Source organism: Delphinapterus leucas, chromosome 15 (genome assembly GCF_059928025.1).
Source record: "Delphinapterus leucas isolate spDelLeu-1000000601 "Yukka" chromosome 15, BTC_Dleu_Yukka2, whole genome shotgun sequence".
NCBI classification, from domain to species: domain Eukaryota; kingdom Metazoa; phylum Chordata; class Mammalia; order Artiodactyla; family Monodontidae; genus Delphinapterus; species Delphinapterus leucas.
Genome location: NC_143143.1, coordinates 74,388,774 through 74,415,227, shown reverse-complemented (window position 1 = coordinate 74,415,227; position 26,454 = coordinate 74,388,774). Strand labels below are relative to the sequence as shown.

The following is a 26,454-nucleotide window of genomic DNA, read 5'->3' as shown; positions in this document are numbered from 1 at the left end:
AGATATATTCAGTGATACAAGCTTGGTATTAAATCAGGGTGGAACAGACCCTATAGGCAAGTAGAAACGTGTGTATTCTCCTGAATCCCTCATTTCCTGCTGGAGAGTTATCTTATTATTATTATTGTTGCTGTTGTTGTTATTTTATTGACAAGGTAGACTGATGAAGTAAGAGCCAGATCCTGGGCTCAAAATTCCAAACTTAATTGACTTATCTGGGCAAATCACAACCTCTTTGTGCCTCAGTTTCTTCAACCATAAAATACAGATAATTATACTACTTACTTCATGGAGTTGTTTCGAAGATTAATAAGTTAACATTAACAAAATACTTAGAAGAGTGCCCAGCACAGAATGAGCACTATATTAAGTGTTCGTTAAGTTAAATAAATAATAATAAGCCCTGTTCAGTACTTACTATATAGAGGAATCGTTTCTACCTGTACTCATTTAAGCCTCACCACAACCCCTTGAAGAAATCAAGGAACAGAGACGTTCATTAATTTGCCCAATGCCACACAGCTTGTAAGTATTACAGTGGTTTGAATGTTCACACATGTGCGTAAAGTCTTCCTCCTTTCCTTTAATCAAATTGACTGGCTCTCTCTACCTAAGAATTCTTATACAGAGTTGTACACACACAGCTGAGCCTATTGTGTTTTATGAGGATTTTAAAGAGATTTTCAAGGGTTTTCTATTGAGATTTCAACTTTTTAAAAAAGAATTACTTATTATTTATTTATGGCTGCGTTGGGTCTTCATGGCTGCGTTGGGTCTTCATTGCTGCGCGCGGGCTTTCTCTAGTTGCGGCGAGCGGAGGCTACTACTCTTCGTTGCGGTGCGCGGGCTTCTCATTGCGTTGGCTTCCCTTGTTGCGGAGCCGGGCTCTAGGCGCACGGGCTCAGTAGTCGTGGCTCACAGGCTGTAGATCGCAGGCTCAGTAGTTGTGGCTGGCGGCTGTAGAGCGCAGGCTCGGTAATTGTGGCTGGCGGCTCTAGAGCGCATGCTCAGTAGCTGTGGCACACGGACTTAAGTTGCTCCGCGGCATGTGGGATCTTCCCGGACCAGTGATCGAACCCGTGTCCCCTGCATTGGCAGGCAGATTCTTATCCACTGCGCCACCAGGGAAATCCCAGAGATTTTAACTTTAAACATTCCACTTGTACCATAACACCCTCCTTTAAGATCTGACCCTACTATATGTCAGAGAGATCAGGGAGAGAGGACCTCCTGGAACTGGGAAAGGAGGAGGAAGAGGGGGCAGCTCAGCCTCTCCCTCCCATCCTGCGATGTGGCCTCAGGTACCTCTTGGCAACTGTGGGGGCTGTAAGGAGCACAGTTTGACAACCACAGCCTGGGGCAATTTCTGAGTGTTCCGCCACCTCTGACATCTCATGACTTGATGCCACTAATGGCAGCTGGCATGTTTTGGGCACTTGCCCGGTGCCCAAGCACTTTTCTAAGTGCTTTACAGATTAGCTCCTTTTATCCCAACAATAACCCTCTGGGACAGGGACTGGTACATCTCAGTTTACAGAAAAGGAAGTGAGGCACGGAGAGGTTAAGTTACTTGCCCAGGATGACACAGCTAGAATGGATTAAGGTGGGGGGACAAACTTAATCTGATTCCAGAGCCCTTGTCCTCACGCCCTGGGCATGCTGCCTCTGACCTTGCCTGTTGTTGGTCCTCGAGTCCCTGGGAAAACCATGTGGCTGTGTGTTTCCAAGGAAACAGAGCTTCTGATTCGAAGGGAATGGGAAAGGGCAGGTGAAGCCCGTTCGAGTCCCCTTGAGAGCAGCTGGGGGGTCTCCTCTCTCTGGAAGCTGCCAGGCCTCCCTCCGGCTACGGAAGCTGAGCCAGGGCCCTGAGTGGCTGCTGGGACGCTGGCTGGAAGCCTGGCACCCAGAGGCCCGGCTACAGGGAAGCCCTTGGCTCCTCATTCATCCAATTCATTAATATTCCCTCTCTCCAGCCGCTCTCCATTTAATTGCACACACGCTGTCGGTCTCTTTGCCAGAGCTGTGGCCTCTGGGAAAAACTAGTGGACCCATTTTTCCCTGCAGTGTTCCCTGGGCCAGAGGAGGGGCTGGGGCTCGACTCTGCCATATACTATAATTTCTAAGCTATCAAACAGTGCAGATATGAAAGAAGCACCTTAATTTTATAAGGTCTCTTCTAGGGAAAACTAGCATGTATTATTCATTCCTTGAAGGTAACTTTTAAGTCATATCGTAGCGACAGATGTATTATTTTATTTATGTAAAAACAGAATACTGCATTCTAGAATCCACTATGAAAGCTTAATTTCTGGAATAAGCAGCAAATTTTCTATTAAATACAAAAGAGCATAAATTGTCTCTGATAAACCGGAGTTTGTTGGTACCAAAAGATACTGCGTAGACATACAAGTGTATGTCTACCATAAAAGGGCTATGGTAGACATACACTTGATTCTAAATGTTAGGGGTCTAATCCAACTCTGCCCTTGATCAGCTCCTAAGCCTACAGCTTTGTTATCTTTGTTAAGAAAACGACCTACAGGCAGCGCCCTTGCAGCTTTAATGAGATATTGCTGCATGGCACCACCAGGGGGCAGCATCGAGCACAATTTTACATCAGTTTTTCCTCTTTGGGGTTTTAATGAAGGTGCATTGGATTCCGGGTTGTTAAGGATACATTTGAAGTGGTGAGGACAGAGGTGGGGGAAGGTATCATTATTAAATACTCGTAAGTACAGTAATTCCTGGAGAACTCAGCAGAGAGAGAGCTTGGAGGTAATTCTGCAGCGTTGGTGGCAGGTGTAGTCTGGAGCCAGGGAGGAGACAATCTACCTTGTCTTTTCTCTGTCCTGGAGGGCAGTGGTCCACTCTGGGCACTGCCCTTCATTAAGAGGTGCAGTGACAGTCTGGTGTATACAGTAGAGGGTGCCCAGTGACAAGGAACTTTGCAGGAGAATGTTAGTTTACTGACGTACGTGGCCCTGAGTGCAAAATACATCTTAGTCACTATTTTGGGGACCTAGAGCAAATCACAAAAACTTTGCCAAGTTAGGGTTCCTTCTCTGTAACATGGGGAGGAATGCTTACCTTGCTGGATGGTTGGGAAGAGTCAGGGAGGTAATGCAGGCAGGTGCCTGGTACCCTGTAAAGCCTCAATGATGGTGATTCTTATGATAAGGAATAATATGTTAATAATGTTAGTGTTTGTGGTACCACCATTGTAATACTCATTATAAATATTTTTATTATTGATAATCCTATTCATTGTGTTGTATTTGATATATATCTGACACGTTTCCTATTATATATGATATATATAATATCTTGTATATATTATATATTTGGTATGTATTAATACATAATAATTATAAAATTAATATTGAATATTTTGTATAAATGTGTTAATATTTTTGTAATTAGCAACCATCACTGGAGGAACGAGAAGATTTAGCATGCAGGGTCCAGTTCCCCTCTCCCACTCAAGTTTAGGGGGTCCCACAACCAAATGGATTATTTGGAGAACCAGATGGATTATTTGAGGATCCAGGGGTTTGGGCCCTGGGCCTGTAGAGTATGGAGTACAGAGCAGCTCAGGAAGCAGAGAAGCTGACTGAAGTCCAGGCTGGAATATGTGACCTTGAGCAGGTGACTTACCCTCTCTGAACCTCAGTCAACCCGTATGTGAAAGGGTGTAGTTGCCATTGCTGTGGCCAACCCTAACCCTCCCCCCTTGGCCCAGGCTTGGGGGGGTGGGGGCAGCTGTTGGAGGGCGGGGGGGTGAAGAGGTGTCCTTGCTTCCTCCCCTCTGCAGGAGTCGGGGCTATCCGCGTGGATTGGTGGGCAGCTGCACCCCCTGGAGAAGGTGCCACCGGCGCTGGCCGTGCTGCTCATCACTGTGGTTGTCGCCTTCTTCACGGAGTTTGCCAGCAACACGGCCACTATCATCATCTTTCTGCCTGTCCTGGCGGAGCTGGTGAGGGTCCATATAGGGTCCTGGGGCGGGAGGGAAACACCTCCCCCCAACACACGTTCAGAAATCTCTTTCTCGCTCCTGGGAACTCCACCAGGAGCCACAGCTGGTCATTGCTCTCGTCCAAAATGCGTGATAGTGTCAGAACCATGATGTTTTTTTTAAAAAAAGAATACTGTTTTTTTCTTTAAGAAATGCATAAACAGAGTAAATATTTTCCAAATGCACCAAATTCCCTCCTTTGGGAAAAGTAACCCATGGTGACATGGAGAGTTTTCTAGGAAAATAGGAATTGCCAAATATGGATTAAGAAGAAGTAGAAAATCTGAATGGACAGATAACCTTAGGAGAAATTCTAATGGTAGGCAAAGCTCTAGCTTCCCTCTAAAGCAGGGTTTCTCAGCACTATTGACATTTTGGGCCAGAGAATTCTGTTATGTGAAGCTGTCCTGTGAATTGTAGGACGTTTAGCAGCATCCCTGTTCTCTACCTACTGGATACCAAAGGCATCCCCCCTAAATTGTGACAATCCAAAATGTCTCTAGACATTGCCAAATGTCTCCTGGGGAGACAAAATTATCCCTGGTTGAGAATCACTGCTCTACAAATCACTAGCCCCAGAGGGATGTCTGAGGTGAGAGCTAGCAAACCTTCAAGGAACAGACAGTCCCCACTTACCCCAAGTGTTCCCCAGCACAGAAAGATCGAGAAAGCTGTGCAATCAATGTACAAGGTTAGCAAAACCCTGACACCAAAAACAGAAGGAGAGCAAAGGAAAAGAAAGTTATAACTCAATGTCGCATGTAAACAAGGATGCGAATAACAAAATGGATCCAAGGTCACGTGAATTCTACTAGAAATTTCCAAACTGATTAATAGACACTCTCAGTATAGTTTTATATTTAAATAGACTAAAGAAGACCAGACCATTATGATTATCTCAACATAGACCAAAGTGATCAGATTAAATCAACGTTGCAAGTATATGCTTTGTATGCAAACAGTGATATGCCAGGCACACTGTCTGGATCACTTTTTGCTTTTTCTTTGTTTATTTATGCATCAATTTATAATGGATATCACACTGTATTAGCACACACAGGCACACTTTATTCTTCCTCAGTGACTAGAGAATATTCCATTACGAATCCATAGCTGCTGATTTTGTTTAAGCAATCTTCTACTGATGAACACAGAGGTTGTTTCCAGCCTCTGCTATTTCCCAGCAATGCTGCCTTGGCCTCTCCTTGTCTGAGCACCTTTTTATATGTAGATACACCTAGATCTCCGGAACTGAGATCCCTGGGTGAAAGAGCACGTGCGTTTACAATTTTGTAAGAGATGGGCAAATTGCCCTCCCAAGTGTGGGCGTGCCATTTCCACTCCCACCAGCAGTGTGGGGTAGGGGTCCCCGTAGCCCTGCTAAGTGTGATTGGATTTAATCACACCCTTCCCCAGGATCTGATGGATCGGGCAGTTGAGAGAGATGGGGGTGCTCTGGGGGAGAGGAGGGAGAGCAGACCCAGTCAGGTCTGCAGGGGCAGCTTTCGCTGAAGAAGATACTAGCAAATGATTTATTCTTCTAGACGTTGCTTATCATCAAAATCAAAACATTTTACATGCAAGGGGGTGATCTTAGTGCTTTTTGAGAGAATGTATATGCTTTGGTTTACAAAAATTCCCTAGAGGGGCCAAAAATCCTTACCTTAAAATAAAATGCTGGCGAAGTGATCAACATGAGTTACAGGTGGACATGTCATTCGGGGGAGGTGATGAACCAGTGGTCTGCTAACTGAGGCCAACCCACAGACACCTTTGATCCACACGGTCTTAGAAATTTGGAAATGAGTGCCGACGGGTGCTACCTTGAGCTCTCTTTATCTCTGAAATCCAGTGAGGCCCCAACAAAAGGTACCCAGAGGCCAGCTGTTTGGATCGTTAGGCTGAGAGAAGGACCAGGCAGGGGACTTGAGGCTTTTTGGAGCCGTGATTCTCAAGATGTGGTCTCTGGACCAGAAGCATCAGCATCACCTGGGGGCTTGTTAGAAATGCAAATTCCTGCCCCCCCCGCCCCCCCCCCCCCCCGCCCTAGACCTGCTGACTCAGCAACTCTGCAAGAGGTGGCGAGAGCGCTCTGGGGTTTAACAAGCCCTCCAGGTGATTCTGATACGCACTCAAGTTGGAAGAGGGAGTGTTCTAGAATAATCTCCCCAGCCCATCCTCCCTGATGAACCTGCATGTGCTTGGAATGTCGCTAACCTAGGAATGTTCTCTCCATATCTCCCTCGGTCTGGTTCTCTTCTTGTCTGTCTGTCTCTATTTCTGCCTGTGTGTCCGTTCTGGCCGCATTTCTCTCTGTGTGTCTTTAAATCCATCTTCCCGTTTGTTTCTCTCGTTCTCTCTCACTCGCCTATCTCTCTCCATGCATCTCTGTCTCTCCACCTGTCTCCATCTCCCGTGTGGTTTCTCTGTGTTTCTCGGTCTCGGTCTGTCCCGCCCCTGCTGGCCCAGGCCATCCGTCTGAGGGTGCACCCCCTGTACCTGATGATCCCCGGCACAGTCGGCTGCTCCTATGCCTTCATGCTTCCGGTCTCGACACCCCCCAACTCAATCGCCTTCGCCTCTGGACACTTGCTGGTCAAAGACATGGTGAGTCTGGGCACTTTCTAGCAGAGGTCCGGGGAGGTGGGTGGACGCCAGGGGTGGGCAAGGCAGGACTTGTGCTTCCCCCAGCATCCCGCAATTTCTGAATAGGTCCTTCCGAGCGGGACCAGAAATATACCTTTTAGCAAACACTCTGAGATGCTTAGGCAACTTCAGGAAGCACTGCCTCGGTGACTACTTTCCAAAGTTTGCTTCAGAGACGAGGGGCTTCCCCTCTCTCTGGGCACCGCCCTGTCTTCTGACTTGTTTGGCCAAGCACTCTGTACCTGGCGGCGGCGTCTCTAGGAGAGGAGCAGCGGGCCACACCTGGGACTTAGGGCCGGGCCTCGGTGCCCAGCCTGCTGGAGAGGAGACAGAGGCCGAGGGTCGTGGCAGTGGTGGGGAACCTCCAGCTTTCGGCAGGGCCCCCCTCAGGCTCCCCTGCTGAACCGGCTCCTGGCCCCTCCTCTGCCTGCTTCCTGCTGCCCTTCCCCCGCCACTGGCTGCCTGGGGTGTCTGCACCGTGGGTGCTCAGGGACCTAAGCTTCGGGGTCCTAAGCTGGTGCAACTGAGATGGGGGAATCTGCTTAACCAGTCCTCAACCCACGCAGGCTCTCCAGGCACAGAGTTCCCCCAGGACAGATGGAGACAGTGAGAGGCAGAAAGAGATCACAGAGCAAAGAGACAGCAGGGACCCAGGCAGACAGACGTTCATCCACTGTGGGTTCATTCACTGCACAGATATTTGCTGAGCACATTCCATGTTCCGGGCAGGGGGTTGAGCAGTGTAGGGGAGACACAGGCCTGCCTCTAAGGAGGTTGCCTTCTATGAGGGAGACAGTAAATGAAAGGCAGAGGGTATGTTTACTGATCAAAGCAGATTATATTTAGGTTGTGTGATCCTGGGTGAGCCCAATTCTCTGAGCCTCATTTTCCTCTTCTGTAAAATGGGAATAATGATGATGATAACAGCCCTCACAGGGTTGCTTTCAGGGTAAATTGCATAGCTCTGTGACAACTGCATGGCACAGTGTCTGGCACCTAGAAACCACTCAGTGAATGGGGACATTTTCAGCTCCTTGAGGGTCAGCCTAAGGCATGTAAAGACGGAAGGGTCTTGGGTATCGACCAACCTGGGTTTGTGTCTGGCCCCATCACTTCCCAGCTGTGCAGTCCTGGGTGAAGGGCTTTCTGACTCTGAGCCTGGGCTTTTCCATCTGTATAATGGGCCTCGAGCAGACCCCCCCCTCACTCTGGGCTCCATTGCAGGCGCGGACGGGACTCCTGATGAACGTGATGGGCGTCCTGCTGCTCAGCTTGGCCATGAATACTTGGGCACAGACCATCTTCCAGCTGGGCACCTTCCCGGACTGGGCCAACATCCACCTAACCAATGTCACAGCACTGCCAGCCACCTTGGCCAATGACACATTTCAGACCCTCTGAGTCCCCCTCAGATACTCTCTTCGGGCTGGGCCCTCCCACAAGGTCTCGCCATCACCTGCTGTCAGGACCCTACAGGATGATCAAGCAATTCTTCTCTGTGATCCAGCGCGCAGCAAGCGAGGGTGACTTCCAGTGGTCCACTTGGGTCCATAGTCTCGTTATCTAGGATACCTTCTCCTCTGTCATGCAGTTCAGGGTGCAGCTACCTCCCAGATCTGCTGCCTGAGCAACAAGCTCCTTTATCTCTGAGCTGTTCTGTGGTTAGGATGCAAGAAAGCCCAATTTCAGCAACAATAAGCAAATCTGGAATGGCGTTTGTCTTGAATAGGTAGCGTGGGAAGCACAGCTAGCATCCCTCACTGACTACACGAGTTACCATCTGGAGAGACCATCTTGCCTTTAGAGATCACCTTCCTTCAAGAGACTCTGGGGCTGCTGTGTCCCAGTCCAGCTGTTCCAGCTGTTCACAGCTGGTGTGCGCTCTGCTTGGTGGGGGCCAGTTCTCCACCAGTTATTCAAATATCACCCCTGCTGATACCCAGCAGCCAGGGGTATTTTCAATCCCTGGAGACAGGGGGAGGGACAGATGACATCCTGAGGACATGGAGATCGTGCAAAGCCTCCTTGTTGCTTCTCCGGGCTCCCGAGCACACAAGAGGAGTTCTAGACCTTTCTACCCAAGCTTATTAGGATTTTCCTGTTCAGTCTGATTCAGTGTGGCCACAGTTCCAGGGTCAGGCCAAGTCTGGGCCATGCCCTCTCACAGGTGACCCATGGCCCCTCCAGCCAGGCCCCTTCCGCACGTGGCCCACAGGGGCCTTCATGGCTGCAGCCTTCTTCTTCTTCCAGGAGCTGGTCTTTACCTCCCTGCCCCGACCCGAAGCGGTAAGCACGTTTGATTAGCAAAGGCCACATTTTTCAGGGGTGAGAGAAAAGTCAAAAGATAAATTGGGGCCTTGTAAGAGGTCAAATGTTTCAGGCAGGGAAACACCATAATCCTCTTCTACAGACGAGGACAACTTAAGACTTCCCCTGAGCCAGTGGCTGGTGGGGCCTGTCCTAGAGGATCTGATCCCTCCTTGCTTCAAGTAGGAACATCTCGAAAAGGCACCGGCTGAGGGGCCCAGAAAGCTCACATCCCCGACTTCCTACGCCTCTGAGGGATGAGGTTCCCCAAGCAGCTCGGGCTGGGAAGCAGCACCCAGGGACTGAACTTGTTCTTGAAACAGCACAAGTGAGTCATGGATGTTCCCCTGGGAGCAGTGGGGAGGAGGGAGAATGGGCTCCCTGTCCTTCCCGTGGGATTACTTCAACATTTAGTCACAGTTACAGCCCTTTGGGGTGGGGCGTGCACTTCTATTGGATGGGGCAGTGGAGAAATTCATTCACAGAGAAACCCAAGGGCTTGTAACCGGATGAATCGTGATTTCAAATACTTCTGATTGAAAATTCTATAAAATAAAGAATGTTAATCAACACTGGGCCTGGAGATTATTTGCCTTTGTGGCCATAAAACAGCTTCAAAGCCTTAAGTTCTGGAACTGGGGATTTCACAGAATTGACCTCCCTGACCTCACTTCCTTACTGCTCTCCCCTCTCCACTCTACTCCAGCCACATACTCAAACTCTCCTGCCTCTGGGCCTTTGCACATGCTGTTTCCGTTACCTAGAACACTTTGCTCCCAAATATATGCTTGTTTCTCACTTTATTCAGGTCTCTGCTCAAATGTCACCTCCCCAGAGAAGCTTCCCTGACCATCAGGTCTAAAATATCACCCTCATTACTTTTTATCCCCTTATCCTGCTTTATTTTTCTCCTTAATATTTAGTCAGGACACTGTATTATTTACTTTCTTGTTTATCAACTTTCTCTCCCTCTAGAAAATAAACCTATGAGAATACAAACTTTATTTTGTTCAGTGTTGTAACTCCAGTTCCCAGAACAGTTTCTGGCACATAGTAGATGCTTAGTAAACATTTGATAAGTAAATCTATACCAGAATTTATGAGAAAGCAAACTCACTCTTCAATCTGGGGTCTGTTTGGCTCATTTCTTTATTCACTCATTCTTCCATTTATTCATTCAACAGTATTTATTTAGAATCTGTTACGTGCTAGTCCACTGTCCCCAGCCACATGGAGATTAGCCCTGGAGACAGGCAGTAGGCAGGTAAACAAATAGGTAAAGTGACTCTGGGTCATAATGTGGGCTAAGAAGAAAATGAAACTGGCCAATGTGAGAAACCTATGGCTATGTTAGCTATAAAGGCTATGTTAGCCAGGGTGGTCAGGGAGGACTTCTCTGAGGAGGCGGCCCTGGGCTGAGACCAGTAGGAGTCAGCCATGTGCTCAAGGTGGTGTGGGAGGAAAGGAGATTGCAGGGGTGGTACAGTCATTAGAAATTTATCAAGGACTCATCTGGAATACACAAGGAATACCCAGAAGCCAGAAGAGACAAAAACAAAACACTTACCTGAGGCTGCATAACAAATCACCCCAAAGTTCAGGGCCTTAAAACAGAACACATTTCTGCACTTGGCCAGAGTTCTGCAGGCCTGGTTTTGTCTCTGCTGTACATGGTGTGGCTGGGGCCACTCAGCTGGGGGTTTAGCTGGCGCTGGAAAGTCCATGATGGCTGTGGACCCTCCAGGGTCACGTGGCTTCTCCAGGAGTCCAGCCTGGACCTCTGTACATGGCAGTGGGCTTCTCAGAAGGCAAAAGCAGAAGCTACAAGTCCCCTTAAGGCGTGGGCTTGGGAGTCCAAGAACGAACGTCAATTCTGCCACATTGTATTGGTCACATCAGGTCACAGGGTTAGCCTGGTTCAAGGGGAGGGAAATAACTCCGCTCCTTAATGGGTGGAGTGCCATCCACATCAGGGCAGAAGATGGCTAGCCACCAACTTTGGAAGCCTTCCACCATAACACCCAAGAGAAAATTGGGTGAAAGTTACGAATATGCCGTTCTGAAAAAGGATATGTGAGTGGCCAGCAGGTTTACAAAGAGATGCTCAGACCGCTTGTAATCAGGTAGGGGCAAGTTAAACCAAGGTTCAACAACACGCCAATCAGACTGACAAAAACTAGAAAAGTGGACAGTGAGTGATGGTGAAATGCGAGGACACAGAAACCCTTGTTTTCTGTTGGCGAGACAACTATTACCGTCAGCCTGGCAAGCAACTTGGTAGTAATCGGGGATTCATTGTCTGCGTTCCCTATGGCCCATCCTGTTCTTGGGCTTATATCCCAGCAAAATTATCCCATGGGTCCCTAAGGAGACAATGTAGGAGGATATTCATGCCACAGTTGTCTGAGGTACCAAGGAGCTGGAGGCCACCAAGGTGACCATCACTGGGGAAGAGGGGCATTTAAATAAAACATGGAGGAAGCACACAGTGGAAACATGGCCACAAGCAGACGCGATGAAATGTGGAGTGATAGCATGGACACGGACAGACTCCAGCACAAACGTCAAAGAGAAGTGCAGGATCATGTGGGCAGAGGAATGGAAGCTGTGAGGGTAAATGGGGGAAAAAGGTGAGTAAAACTCGTTGAGCGAGGAGTTCACCGCATTGGACAGCTGGCTCCACCCATAACATCTGTATGACCTTAAGCAGGCCCTTTACTGTTTGGACTTTGGTTTCCCCATCTGAGAGATGAGGGTCTAGTTACAAGGTGTGGGCAGGTGGTCACTTATGGAAACCACAAGAGAAAGCATAGACCCTGGTGGTGAGAGGAAGGGCTAGTCATGGAGAAGCACCTCTCAGCCCGGGGTCTGCGGGACAGCTGCTGACCTGGAGCTGGCAACTTTAGTCCAGGGACACATCCAGCCCTTGATGACTTCACAGGGAAGTAGCTGCCCTGGGTCTTACTCCCCTCTCTCTCTCTCAGCTCTCCTGCTGGGGCTCCCCAATGGGCAAACACAGCTGTATTGATGAGGGTTCTCCAGAGAAACAGAACCAACAAGATGTGTACGTATGGAAAGAGTTGCAGTTCGAGCCCAAAGGCAGCCTGCTAGCAGAATTCCTTCTTGCTCAGGCGAAGTTGGCCTTTTGTTCTTTTCAGGCCTTCAACTGATTAAACGAGGCCCACCATGTTATGGAGAGCAATCTGCTTTATTAAAACTCCATTGATTTAAATGTAAATCTCATGTGGAAACACCCTCACAGAAAGATCCAGAATAATGTTTGATCAAATATCTGGATACCGTGGCCCAACCAAGTTGACACATAAAATTAACCATCATACCAACAGAAGCCAGAATGTAAGGGAGTCCTTTGATGCAGCCAATCCAGGTCCTCCTTTATAATTTTTTTGTATTAATTACATGTTAAAAGGATAATATTTTGGATGCATTAGGTTGAATAAAATATTTTATTAAAATTATTTTCACTTTTTTAATGTGACCACTAGAAATTTAAAAATTTTCTATGTGACTCACATCATTTCTCTAAGAGAGCGCTGCCTATCCAATAAGACTCTAGCCACCTCTCCACATTCTGAAGCCAACTGGACGGTGGCAACATTCTACCCCCACAAGCTGTAAACTTCAATGACTCTAATATTCTATGGACCTCTGATTGTGATTCTAGAAGTGAAGACTTACCACTTCCTCTTCATGTTCTGTCTTATGGCTCTGAATCCTCCACCCAGAATTCCCCTCAGCAAAGCTCATTCTATTTTTGATGATTCAGACACTCCTTCCGGATGTTGTGGGCTTAGGCTCAGGCCAGCCTTATATAGGCAGAAGTGACTGCCTGTATGTGCTTAGAAAAGCCAAAAATATCTTCTGCCCTTTCCCTCCCTATGCTCACATCCTCCCAGATCTTATGCATCCACTAGAGGCCCTGGGGAAATGACCAACATGTTCCTTAACCAATCAGCTCCCTCGTGCCAGTGCAGCAACTAAGCAAATGCCAGTGTTTTCCAGGACTTTTCCCTCCGACCAGCACAATGCCCTGAAGTTTCCTGTTTGATGGGACCCAGGCCATGGGATCTGGTCCAGTGGGCATCATAGAGGCCTGTACGATCTGGTCTGAGAAGCCTGGGGCTCACTCAGGCCAAACTAGCAGTCCAGGTTGGAAAGAGCTGGCCTGGAGCATTTATATATTGTTTACTAGGCACTGAACATACATTATTGCGTTGAATTCTCAACCCTAAGAAGCACGTACTAGTATTCTCCTCATTATAGCAGAGTACATCCAAGTTCAGAGAGGGACAGTGTCTTTCCCAAGGTCACACAGCACAGTAAGTGGCATAGCTGGCCTTTGAGTGAAGTCTGCCACCTCCACCCCAGGGACCCTGCAGATCAGAGGAACAGCTAGACTGCTCCCTGCATCAGTCCTACTGAGGCCTCTGTCAGAACTTGTAAACTGGTGGCCTTCATGCTGGCTCTGGCCCACAGTCCTACCAAGACTGGCCTGCACAAGGGTCTTTCACTTTTTAAAAATACTGGCTTTTGAAACTTGGAGGCTTCTACATAAAATTGGGAATGACTGGCATCTTTGGAAAAACTGGCCACCCTGGTAATGTTGGGCCTCATTTCTGAGGGGCTTCAACCCTTGGCTGGAGCGGAGTAGAAGCTACCCTTTTCGAAGGGCCTCCGCATGGCAGTTCACTGCTGTTTCCACCTGGCCCTCTGCTCCTTACCTTAGGTGGCCCCTGCAGGGGCCTGCACTTCCTGCTCTTGGTCTACTCTGCGTGCCCAGTTCTTTGCAGACTTGACAGTGGGCTGGCTTCCTAGAGGGGCTTGTGATCCAGGAAGGGTGTTAAGCCCTCTGAGGACTACAGGTGTCTCATCCAATTGTGTGACTATGAGAATGCCACTTCCCTTATCTGGGCCATGCAACACACTCCTTCAGGCCTGAGCAAGTGACCCAGGCAATGTCCTTAGAAAGGAAATGACAGGGAGTCTGGAATACTGCCTAACTGTGCCCCCCGCCCCAGTCCATCCTGTAGGATGGGGGACTGGGGGCTCAGGAGAGGCCTCCTGGCGGAGGTGGTCCTGCTGGCAGTGATGGGGCACAAAGACACTGGAGTGTAGCGGGGAGCAGGGCCTGCTTTCCAGGAAGGGACTGGCTTTCAGAACAGCCCAGAAGTGTACCTGCAGGGCAGTGACTACGGCAGAGCCCACAGACAGAGAGTTCACACTCACTGAGTGCCTGCTCTTGGCAGTGCCAGATGCATCCCAAGGTCAACATGAATCTTGTGAATTCTTCCCTCCCCACCAGTAGGGCCCAGTGGCTGACCAGTAAACTCTGGAGCAAGGATGCTGACTATAAATCGTGGCTCTACCTGTTACTAACTGAGCAGCTGGGTTAAGGGACTTAAGTCTCTGGATCTCAGTTTTCTGAACTAAAGAATGGAAATACCAGTCCCTGCCACAAAGGGCTGTTGGGAAAAAAAGATTCAGTGAATGCCAAGAGAAGCTATGTAGCAGCGTGCCTGATACTTAACAAGTGCTCGATAAATGTTAACTGTTCTTATCCTTACGCTCTTTTAAGAGGAGAAAACTGAGACAGAGAGGCAAGATCACCTGCCCAAGGTCACACAGCTAGGGAGGGACGGAACTGTGATTGGAAGCCAGGTCCATGTTGGGATAAAGACAGGAAGGGAGCTGAGAGGGAGACCAGAGTCCCTGACGATTGGAAAGAGTCATAGCAGAGGTCCAATTGTCTCCTGTGGGTTTCCACCCCCTAAGAGTTAGAGATCAGGCTCTTCTGGAGGCACATAACTATGCAGGGGGAAGGAACATGAAGCCGAGCTGAGTTCTAGCCCCAGCACTACTGCTAATGAGCTGTATGGCTTCTCTGAGCCTCAGTTTCCTCCTCTGTAAAATGGGACTAATTCTACCTTCCTGCTATCAGGATTAGAGACTTTGCTTGGAAAAGGCCTTTTCTCTCCTCCCATACCTTCCACTGGCTCCTGCCTGCAGGAAGAGGACGAGTCAGCTTGCCCACCCCCCTGGGAGGTGGGCCCAGGCAGGGCGGGACAAGGCCACCAGAGGCACTTAAATCAGGGCAGAAAAGCAGAAGTGACAGTTCTGGTCACTTCTGGAGGACGGAATTCCCCCCACTTCCTCTCCACTTACCTTCACTGCCTGAGCCCGCCTGCCCAGATCCACTGCTGTTCAGGGAGCATGAGGGCCCCCCGGGAGATAGCTGAGCATCTCGTCAGGACCGGGTAGGTCTGGGGACTTGGATACTGGGGGCCGCAGGCAAGAAAACAGTCAGTGGTCAGGCCTGATGGGTATGAGCTAGGTCTCAGTCTCTGCCATTCCCTGGCTGTGTGATCTTGGGTAAATCCTCACCTCTTTGAACCTCAGTTTCCCCATCTGTGAAATGGGAGTAATAATAATGTCTATGAGACTGTTGTGAGAATTGAATGAGAAAACGCATGTTTAGGGCTTGCCATCGTGCTCGGCTCAGAGTAAGCACCCAACGAGTGGCAGCAGGTTCCTTAGCATTTACAACATTCAGCACAGACCTTGGCACCCAATATGACTTAGAATTGGTTTTCCATTCCAATATCATTCAAATTATTAGCTATCATTTTAACAGCTACCATGTTTCAAATATGAATTATACAGTAGAAGGGAGTTTAGTCCCAAACTAAAATGTCAGCGGGACTGGGAAGACCATAATTCATCACCTCTAACCTCAAGTGGGTCCTCAATGCCGCCCAGCATGTATCTAACTTCCCGAGTTCATTTACTCTCCCACTTTCCTGGCCACCTATGTTATACCTTCTTCTTCGCCTTCAAATTTCTATCATCTCCTCTAGCATCCTCACCATCGGTGCTGATCTGCCTTCCTGCTACCCTGAACAAACAGAAGCAAACGTGCTATAGTCCACAAATATTTATGGAGCACCCACTATACATCAGACACTATTCTAGGTCCTTGGTATTTATCAGTGATCAAAAGAGACCAAGTCCCTGCCCTGGTGGAATTGAGGCTCTAGTGACAGGTAATAGCTGACATGGTACTTCCTATGTGCCATGACCCTATGAGGTATTACTTTTATGCACCATTTTACAGATAAGAAAATTGAGGCACGAAGAGGTTAAGAAACTTGACCAAGGTCACGCAGATGGTGAGTGATGAAGCAGGGATTTGAACCCATGCAGTCTGGAGGTCACGCCCTTAACTATTGCTCTTTCTGTGTATACTGGTTGATACCGATACATTAGTACGCACACCTTACCTGTCCATTCATCAACACCTGTAACCACTTCCTGTGCCTTCCCACCTGCTACTAAGGATGAACAGCCCCTGCCCCTTTCTAAGACCAGCCCCAGCTTCCATGCTCTCAATCTCACCCTTGCCACTCACTGAAGAATGTCACACCAGCAAGCCTCCCCTTCATCAATGTCTCCCCTCTTGACTGGATCCCCCATCTGCAACATGCTCAAGTTCCTCCATCCTAAAGGAACTTGGTTCCATTTCCCATGTCAACTACTACACCATTTCTCTGCACCTTTACTGCAAAAATGACCTGAAACCGTTGTCTGCACTCGTGCCTCAATTTCTTCTCCATCCATCCTCCCTTGGGTCCACTCTAGTGAACAAGCCACCCAGCTGCCCTGGTCCAGGTCACCAGTGACTTCCACGTGGCTAAATCCAATGGTCATTGCTCAGCTCTCATCTTTCTTGACCCATTAGCAGCACTTGACACGTTTGCTCACTCCCTTCTTGAAACATTTCATTGACTTGGCTTCCCAAGCTCCACAGTGCCTGGCTTCTTGGTCTCCTGGGCTGGTTCCTCCTCATCTCCCAACCCATGAACCCTGGAGCGCCACTAAGCTCTGTCCTCGGAGCTCTCTCCTTCCCGTCAGCACACTGTCTTAAGGAATCTCATCTACCCCATGACTTTAAATACCGTCTATCAATCCACAACTCCCAGCTTTATATCTCCAGCCTGCTCTCTCCTCTGAGTTCCAGATTGTTTCCAGTCACACGTTCAGCAGCTCGCAGCTCAACTTTCTGATTGAATTCTTCCCCTCCTCCCTCCACCCAAACCTGTTTCAACCACAGATTTCCCATCTCAGGAAACAACACCTCAGTGCTTTCAGCTGCTCAGACACAAAACCCCATTGTCATCCTGAACCCCCCTCTTTCTCTCACACTCACAACCAATCAGTCTGCCAATCGTGTTGGCTCTTCCAGCAAAATGTATCCAGAGCCCAACCTCTTCTTACTATTCCTCTGCTATCACTCTTCCATGGAAGCTCTATGAGGCCAGGAATTCTCCTCTGTTTTATCCATTCCTGTTTCTCCAATGGCTAGCACAGAGTAGTAGCTTAATAAATATTTGTTGAATGAATAAATAAGAGTACAATAAAGGAGAAAAGTTCCTCAGAGATCAACTGGTCCAATCTTCCCGTCCTCTAAATTATAGAGGAGATACTGAGATCCATAAAGAAGGAGTGTCCAGGGTCACACTGAGCTGACCAAGACTATGAATTCAAGTGAAAAAGCATCTCTCCCCATTTCTCTCTCTCTCGTCCTCTCTCTTTCATTTGTGCTTCTCTCTCCATGACTCTTTCATTCCCTTGCACCAGTTGCCCTCACAAGACACAAGCAGCCCAGGTATTCATCCTCTCATCCTCAGGAACTGCGTGGAAACTAGTTCTTCCCTGACAGCTCAGTGAGAATAATCCTGGGGAAGGCTCTGATTGGCTCAGCTTAGGTCATGTGGGTTTGGGGTGGGTTACTCTGATTGGCCCACCTGGGAGGAGTGCCCGCCACTGTGGCTAAAGGGGTGGAGCCTGTTGGCAGTTGACGAGTTTGTAGGGCAGGGGCATTGGGCAGACACACAATGCCCCAACCCTCCTGATAGAGTCTCCCCCTATCTCCTTGTGTGCAGGTGGAGATTCTGGTACCTGGGGCTCCACAAGGCCCTTGCCCTGCTGCAGGCCGCCTGGGTTGCCTTCTCCCAGCCTGTCCCAGCCAGCTGTGGCCAGCTGCTGACTCAGCTCCTCCTGTGCGGTTCCCTGACCATTGCTGCTGCGGGTCTGACCTACTATGGGCTGGTGTCCCTGCTGCTTTATCCTCTAGGGCCCTCGGCCATGGTGGCCACTGTCTGTGGCCTCCTGGCCTTCCTGGGCCTGGGACTGGTGCCCCCCGCCCGCTGTCTGTTTGCACTCAGCGTGCCCACCCTGGGCACAGAGCAGGGCCGCCGCCTGCTCCTATCCTGGAGTACCGCCACCCTGGCCATTGTCGTGGTGCCCAACATCTTGGCCAACATGCACGCAGCTGGGCAGGTGCTGAGGTGTGTCACGGAGGGCTCCCTGGAGAGTCTGCTCAACACCACTCACCAGCTGCACAGAGCCTCCCAGGCTCTGGGTCCTGACGGCCAAGCAGGCAGCCAGGGCCTGACGCTCCAGGCCCAGGGCGATGGCTCCGCCTTCCGGCTCCACGTGTTCAGGGTCACTCAGCAGATCCTGGAGGACTTCTCCGGCCTGGAGTCCTTGGCCCAGGCGGTGGCACTGGGGACCCAGCGGGCACTCACAGGGCTCTTTATGCTGGGCCTCCTAGTGGATTCAGCCTGGTACCTCCATCGATACCTGACTGACCTGCAGTTTGATAACATCTACGCTACCTGGCAGCTGGCTCAGCAGCTGGCAGAGGTCGGGGCCACGCACCTGGTGGCCTCCCCGCCAGCCTGGCTGCTGTGGGCGGCCCGGCCAAGGCTGTCCCAGGGGGAGCTGCTGAGTTGTCTCCTAAGGCTGGGGCTGCTTACCCCGCTCCTGGTGGCCGCAGCTGTGACAGTGGCCATGGACCACGTGGCCTTCCTCCTGGCGCAGGCAGCCGTGGGCTGGGTTCAGCAGCTGCCCGCTGTGCCCGTCACGCTCACCATCAAATATGATGTAAGCGCCGTGACAGGAAGGTGGGCATAGAGTCATTTCCTTGAGGGAGAGGGTAGGGCTTGTTAAACCCTTGACTCAAAATTGAATTTTACTTGCCTTCGAGTCGTGGCGCTTGGATACGCTGTGGGATCCAGGGGCTTTGGCAGACGAACCATGTAATTCTCACGACAGCCTGAGGCAGTGGGTTCTGTTTTCACCCCTTATCGCAGGTGAGGATACTGATACCCAGAGATATTAAAATAATTTGCCCCCCAAGGCCACTCTTCACACGTCGCAGCATATCCCAGCCTCATTTTTCTCACTTGTACAAACTGGATCAATCCTCCTCACCCTACAAGGTTACTGTGAGTCTTAACATGTGGTAGTCTCTAGAAGTACCTAGGCGGCTCCATACCACATGGGAGATGTTTAATAAATAGTGACTATTATTAATAGCTCACATCTGTAGATAACAGACTGGAGGAAGCCTTAGGAACAGCCCACGGGCCAATCCTGCCAGCTTCCTGTTTTTTTTTTCTGCAGTATGCAGGCTTCTCACCGTTGTGGCCTCTCCCATTGCGGAGCACAGGCTCCGGACGCGCAGACTCAGCGGCCATGGCTCACGGGCCCAGCCGCTCCGCGGCACGTGGGATCTTCCCGGACCTGGGCACGAACCCACGTCCCCTGCATCGGCAGGCGGACTCTCAACCTCTGCGCCATCAGGGAAGCCCAGGTTCCCGTCTCTTAATTGAAGCTCCTCACGGACTCATCCTCATAAAATTGTGCTTACTTGATGGACTAGAACATCTGAAGTTTCACTAAGGGCTCAGAAAAGAGTAAATGCCCTTAAGCATGAATTGGCTTTCTCTAAAGTGTTCCCTGCAAAGTGTAATAACAATATAGATAGCATTTGTATGGTGCTTTTCATTCCGCCAAAAGCCTGTTTCAGGTCCCTGATCTCAGCTGACCCTCGTCAAAACGGCAGATTTTGCGCCCATTTTGTAGATGAGGACAGGGAAAGCTGGACCGTCCAGACCCACGAGCATCCAGAGGTGGTGGAGGGCAGGGAACGGCTGGGGTGTCTGCCTGCTGACTTGGCCTTTTTCTCTTTTGAAGGCTGCATACGCCATCCTGGGCTTCATCCCTTTCCTCTTCAACCAGCCGCCTCTGGAGAGCCCCTTCCTCTCTGCCCACAACTCCTTCCAGTGGGAGCTGCGCTTCATCGCCCCTGGCTGCCCGCTGCTGCCCCCCCGGCACCCGCACACAGCCGCCCACCTGGCTGCAGGCGCCCTGCAGCTCGTCGCTTGCTCCACGGTCCTCCTGGAGACCTACGCCCGTCGCCTGAGGCACAGCATCGCTGCCTCCTTCTTCAAGACCCAGGAGGCAAGGAGGGTCCGCCACCTTCATGCCCGGCTCCAGCGAAGATATGACAGGCACCGAGGCCAGCAGCTGGCCCCGGGCACTCCATACTGCTCCTGAAACCCGGGCCGGGCAGCAAGCACCTAGAACGGCTAGACAGACCTGCTGAATACCTGGAAGTACGGAGAGCAATGGCGCCGAGAGGAAAGCACTCTGGAGTTGCCCAGACCTGAGTGGTAACCTTGGCCCTTCTGCTGCCTCCCCTGTGTGACCTTGGGTAGGTCGCTTCACCTCTCTGAGCCTTGGTTTCTATATCTGCATAAGGACTGCGTAACAACAATCAGTGTGACCTACTTTGCACATGGGAATGTGTTAAGGGCGCAATGAGATACTGGGCAGGAAAGGCCTGGATAAACAGAAAAGGATGATGCAAAGTGAAGACAGGGTTCCTCCAGCCGGTGCCAGGTGTCTGTCCAGGCTTCCGTCTGCATAGGCTGCTGTACCTGGTAGATGGAGAGTTTGCACCCTGACGGTGTCTAAACGCCCCTGGAACTTATTTATATGTCTCTGAATCTTCTGAACTTATTTATAGTCATTAAAATTTTCTTGATTTTATAAATAAATGTATTTATTAAATTCTAAATTAGATTGTATTCCTTTGCTTCAAATTCCTTCAGGGTTTTCCCATCTAGGGTTGCCAGGTTTAGCAAATAAAAATACAGGACACCTGGTTCAACTTGAATTTCAGATAAACAATGAATACGGGTTTGGTATAAGTATGTCCCGAGGCTACTTATACGAAACCCGCATTTGTTGTTTATCTGAAATTCAAATTGATGGGTAATCCGTATTTTATGGCAACTGCATCCCTATCAAAGTTACAATAAAATCGCAACTCCATACCCTGTGGGCTTGGTATTCCCTGTTTTTCCCTCCAGGTCGTTCTCTGCCTTTCTCTCACCTGCTCTCTTTCCCAGGAGTCTGACATTTGTGGTTCTATCACCCTGGTTCCCTTGACCTCTGACTCCTGGTTGGGCTCAGCCAATGGGAGGCACCGGCGGGTGATTTAAAGTGGGAAGAGAGAACGAGGTCAGGCTGTTTATCCCTGCGGCCTTCTGGGCATTTTTTTTGGCAAAGGCCACGTTCCACGCTCTGGGTGACCTTGCTCCCACTGCTACGGTACCCCCTGCATTCCAGAGAGGCACAGCTTCCATCTACCAGGTACAGGTCTCTGGGGGTGTCGCTATCATTCCCTTAACCAAGTCCCCACCTCTATGCCTTCATTAAATTCTCTTTAGGGAATTCCCTGGCGGTCCAGTGCTTAAGACTCCGTGCTTCCACTGCAGGGGTCACAGGTTCAATCCCTGGTCAGGGAACTAAGATCATGCATGCTGTGAGGCCAAAAGAAAAAGAAAAAAACCTCTCTGTAGTTATTCCTTTGAGAGCTCTTTCCTGGGTCACAAAACCTTGACTGAGCCAGCCTCTTCCTCCCTCCCTATGCCCTGGCCGCATGGACTTAAGCTCCTCAGAGGCTGGTTTGCACCTCAGGGCAATGCCCTTGCTATTCCCATATCCTGGAATACTCTTCCTTCAAGTCTCGGCATGGCCGGCTTCTTTGCATCATTTGGGTATTAGCTCAAATGTCACCTCCTCAGAGAAGCCTTCCCTGACTATTCTACCTAAAACTGTCCCATCCCACCTAGTTCTACTCTATCACAGAAGTCAGCAAACTCCAATCTGTGGGCCAAATCGGGCCTGTTTCCATGAATAGAGTTTTATTGGACCATTGCCACACCCATTAGTTTAAGTATTGTCTCTGACTTCTTTTGCTCTGATGGGAAATTTGAGTAGTTGAGACGTGGCCTAGAAAATCTGAAATATTTACTATCTGGCTCTTTAAATAAAACGTTTGCTGACTGCTGATCTATCATATTAAGTTGTTTTACCATCTTTATACGTACCCTTATCAATATCCTTCATTCCCTATGCATTTGTATGTTTAGCTGCCTCTTTTTTTTTGTTTACTTGCTGGTGTGTTTCATGTCATCCCCACAAACATGTAAATCCCATGCTATCTGTCTGGTCCTCCACAGTTTTCCTAGCATCTAAAGCAGAACCAGAGCAAGGGCTCAGGAACAATTAGTTGAATGGCCAGATATCTGGAGGTAGAATTGCGCTCTCTCTGGTCTCGGCTCCTTCCTGAAGATTCTGGGCTTGCAGAAGGGAATAGTCAGGCACTGGAAGCAGCCTGCATCAGGCCAAGTTTGTGGCCAAAGGGAAAGATACAAAGCACTAAGAAATACATCCCCTAGGGAGGGTGGGAGGGAGATGCAAGAGGGAGGGGATATGGAGATATGTGTATACGTATGGCTGATTCACTTTGTTATACAGCAGAAGCTAACGCACCATTGTAGAGCAATCATACCCAGTAAAGATGTTGAAAAAAAAAAAAAAGAAAGAAAAGAAATACATCCCCAGGCAAGAGTTTCAACTTAAACAGCCAGTACGTTTGAGAGAACCACATCAGGCCCCAGGAAGTGCATCAGCTTTGCCTCCTAAGGCCAGCTCCCTTGTACCATGCATGTGGCAGACAGAATAATGCCCCCCAAAGCTGTCCATACCCTGATCCCCAGAACCTGTGAATATGCCACCTGACATGACCAAAGGGGTTTTGTGGATGTGATTAAGTCAAGGGTCTTGAGATGGGGAGATTATCCTGGATTTTCTGGGGCATATGGGGAGGCAATATAATCACAATGGTCTTTATAAGAGGGAGGAAGGAAGGTCAGAGTCAAAAGGAGGGAATGTGATGACCAGAACAGAGGTTGGAGTGACGTCATTGTGAGGAAGGGGCCCTGAACCAAGGAATGTGGGCAGCCTGTCCTGAGCTGGCAATGTAGCAGAAAGAGGGTCTGTGGATTCCCCGGGGCCAAACTCACCTCCCTCCTCTGCTCCCCTCCAAATTCTGGCTAGAGTGGATCTGGGGGACCATGAATCCTTATTGTAATTATGAGGCCATAACTATTGTAAAACCCTGAGTTGGTTTTTTTGTTGTTGCTTTTAACAATAAGGATTTAAAAAACAAAATAGGAGTTTACAATCTTTTCATCATCGCCCCTATACTTCTCAAAAAGTAAGCTTTCTTGCTCACTGGGTCAGCTTCTAGGGCTTTCTTCGTGTGCAATCTGAGTAAGGGGTAGATAAGGAAGCAAAAAGAAATATGAAACTCTAAGTTGGTCTAATTTAGAAAGAACTAATGTGGGCTGAATTGGGTATCCTATCAGTCAGGGTTTCATTACAGATAAAAGAAATTTCTTTAGATATTTTAAGCCAGGAGATATGTAATACAGGGAATGAGTCCCTACAAACGTTTGGAAGGGCTGGAGGAGGGGACCTCCAGGAATGAGAGCCCAGAACTGCCTTAACCGGGGAGCTCAACTCTGGGATAATCAGGAAGGTGAGAAACCGGAAGCACCATTCAGATAGCTGGCTCTCAGGATGCACTGTCTTAGCTGTGTCCATGGATGAGAAAGATGCCTCTATGACACCATCCAACTCAAACCTGGAATTCAGCACCAGGGGCCTCGGACAGCTCCCCAACCTTATGTTAAGAGAAGGTTTCTTCCTGGCCTTAAATTAATCTTCTAGGTCAGACTTGCACTGCAAACCCAGTCTTATTTTTCCAGCTAATGCTGCCATACTCTAACTCCAATAACTAGAGTAAAATTAATCTCTTTTGTGTCTTATTTTCTTATTGGACCCCATCCCAAATTTTATTTATTCCTCCTCTGCATCAAAGTTAACTATGTTATTGCATAATGGTTATAAGCTTGGGCTCTAGCATCAGAGCACCTGTGTTTAAATCACGGCTTTGCCACTTCCTGGTGGTGTGACACTGGGAAATTTTTCTTCTTTGACTGTTCTGAGCCTTTATTTAATAAGTTCATTTAACAAATATTTATTGAGTTCCTCTCATATACAAGGTACTTGTCTGGGTATTGGGTATGTAGATGTGATTCTTATGTAGCCTGCTTCTGTTGGGATAAGAAAGATAACAAATAAATATTCAAAGAAATCTATAAAATAATTTCAGAGTGGTAAGTGCTATGAAGAAAAGTAAAGGAGTTGTGGTTCACAGTAATTCAAGGGAAGTGACTTTAGGCTGGTTGAGGAAGGCATCTCTGAGGAGACAGATCCCAGTGGAGACCAGAAAGGATGATATGAAACCAGCCATGTGATGACCCAGTAGAAGAGGTTTCCACGTAAAGGGAACAGCAGGTACAAAGGTTCCAAGGCAGGAAGGAGGTTGCCACATCTATTAGCTTTCCAGGACTGCTGTAACAAATTCCCACACACTGAGTGGCCTGAAACAAAAGCTTATTGTCTTCATTTTGGGAGGCTATGCGTCTGAAATCAAGGTGTCAGCAGAGCCCGCTCCCTCTGAAGGCTCATGGGAAGAATCTCTCCTTGCCTCTTCTTAGCTTCTTCCTTGGCTTGTAGTTGCATCACTTCAATCTCTGTCTCCGTCTTTTAATGCCCTTCTTCCCTGTGAATATCTCCTCTGTGTCTCCGTGTCTGAATCTCCCTCTCCTTTTTTCTTATAAAAATATCATCCATTGGATTTAGGGCCACCTTAATCCGGTATGACCTCATCTTAATTACATCTGCAAAGACCCTATTTCCAAATAAGGCCACATCGACAGGTACTGGGGGTTAAAACTTCAACATCTCTTAGGGGAACGTGATGCCGTCCTACAATCCTCCTGATAGCTCTATTAGAATAAAATTAATTATGACTTTATATTTTCTTTGTGATGTGTATGGATATTCTCTCTTCTGAGTTATTTGGACAATACGACATAAGTGGGTCTTGCAAGGGTAGAAATCCCAGCATTGAATCTACGGCAGAGATAGTGAATCTCAGGCTGATTCCAGCATATAGGTGGTGCTCCAATAAACATCTGTTGAATGAATGGTTTAAAAAACAGAGGAGAAATTATTGCAAGAATAAGGGGGAAAACAGGGAAAGTGATAGGGGGACGGGGTCTGAGTTCTATAGCTTCCCAGGTCCCCAACTCCATGGCTCAATCTTATTAGCACAGGGGCTTCCCTGGTGGCGCAGTGGTTGGGAGTCTGCCTGCCGATGCAGGGAACACAGGTTCGTGCCCCGGTCCCGGAAGATCCCACATGCCGCGGAGCGGCTGGGCCCGTGAGCCATGGCCGCTGAGCCTGCGCGTCTGGAGCCTGTGCTCCGCAACGGGAGGGGCCACAACAGTGAGAGGCCCGTGTACTGAAAAAAAAAAAAAAAAAAAATCTTATTAGCACAGAGCTCAGGGACTGGTCCTCAGAGGTGATGCATCAGTCTGGACAGTCTAGCAGGAGGGGAGGGGAGCAACGGGAAAGGGGTGGGAGAGGAGGGGAAATGGCTGGAGGGAGGATGGGAAAGAGGCAGACCAGCCAGCAAATATTGACAATGCAATTTCCACTGTGGCCTCTTATCAATTTCTACTGATTAGACTCCAGGGACCCAGGTCCTTAACACTTACACAGTGATAGAAAACTAATACAAACACAAAGATCTTCACAATTTTTGCCCACTGCCATGAATGCTTTTTTTTTTTTAGGAAGAGGACTATGAGACTATTCTTAGCTTACTAGTTGAATTTCAAATGTGTGTGTGTGTGTGTGTGTGTGTGTGTGTGTAAAGGCAGAAAGAATAGAATACACACAGATCCTCACTGAGATAAGCACTGAAGAAAAGAGAATAAAAATATTACATAAATCATCACTTTTAGGTACAGGCTCATAGGTAAATTTTACCTTTGAGGTTAAGTATTTTCCTTTTAAAAAATTTCCATAGCGCTGCAGTAAGTTCTGCCTGTCATCAAATCATTCCTTCTGCCATCTTGCCTTCTGTGTTAGTTTGCTAGGTCTGCAGTAGCAAGGTACCGCAAACTGGGTGGCTTAAACAACAGAAATTTATTGTCTCACAGTTCCGGAGGCTAGAAGTCTGAAAACAACTTGTCGGCAGGGTTGATTCCTCCTGAGGGAAGTGAGGGATATTCGCCAAGCCCTCCTCCTAGCTTCTTGTAGCCTCGGGCGTTCCTTGGCTTGTAGGTTTCATCCCCTCTGTGTCTTCACATCGTCTTTTTTTATTGGTGTATAATTGCTTTATAATGTTGTGTTAG

General features: G+C 48.8%; 2 protein-coding genes across 4 annotated transcripts in view; both read left to right on the top strand.

The window, feature by feature from the left end:
• The window catches only part of SLC13A3 (solute carrier family 13 member 3), an 86,485-nt gene extending 75,693 nt beyond the window's left edge, over positions 1-10,792 (top strand). For 2 of the 3 annotated variants that reach the window (XM_089896998.1, XM_022565056.3), the window contains 3 exons: positions 3,812-3,973; positions 6,482-6,619; positions 7,883-10,791. In XM_089896998.1, coding sequence (XP_089753124.1) covers positions 3,812-3,973; positions 6,482-6,619; positions 7,883-8,059 — 477 coding nt within the window. In that variant the 3' untranslated portion in view covers positions 8,060-10,791. Of the gene's footprint in view, positions 1-3,811; positions 3,974-6,481; positions 6,620-7,882 lie in introns of all 3 variants that reach the window. The other variant, XM_089896999.1, reaches the window with a different exon arrangement.
• A 3,790-nt stretch (positions 10,793-14,582) lies between these two features.
• Positions 14,583-20,680, top strand: OCSTAMP (osteoclast stimulatory transmembrane protein). Its single transcript, XM_022565030.2, is given in 5 exon segments — positions 14,583-15,240; positions 17,926-18,928; positions 20,024-20,446; positions 20,448-20,525; positions 20,528-20,680. Coding segments are annotated over 5 exon segments (1,701 nt in total). The 5' UTR covers positions 14,583-15,196.
• The last annotated feature ends 5,774 nt before the right edge of the window (positions 20,681-26,454 follow it).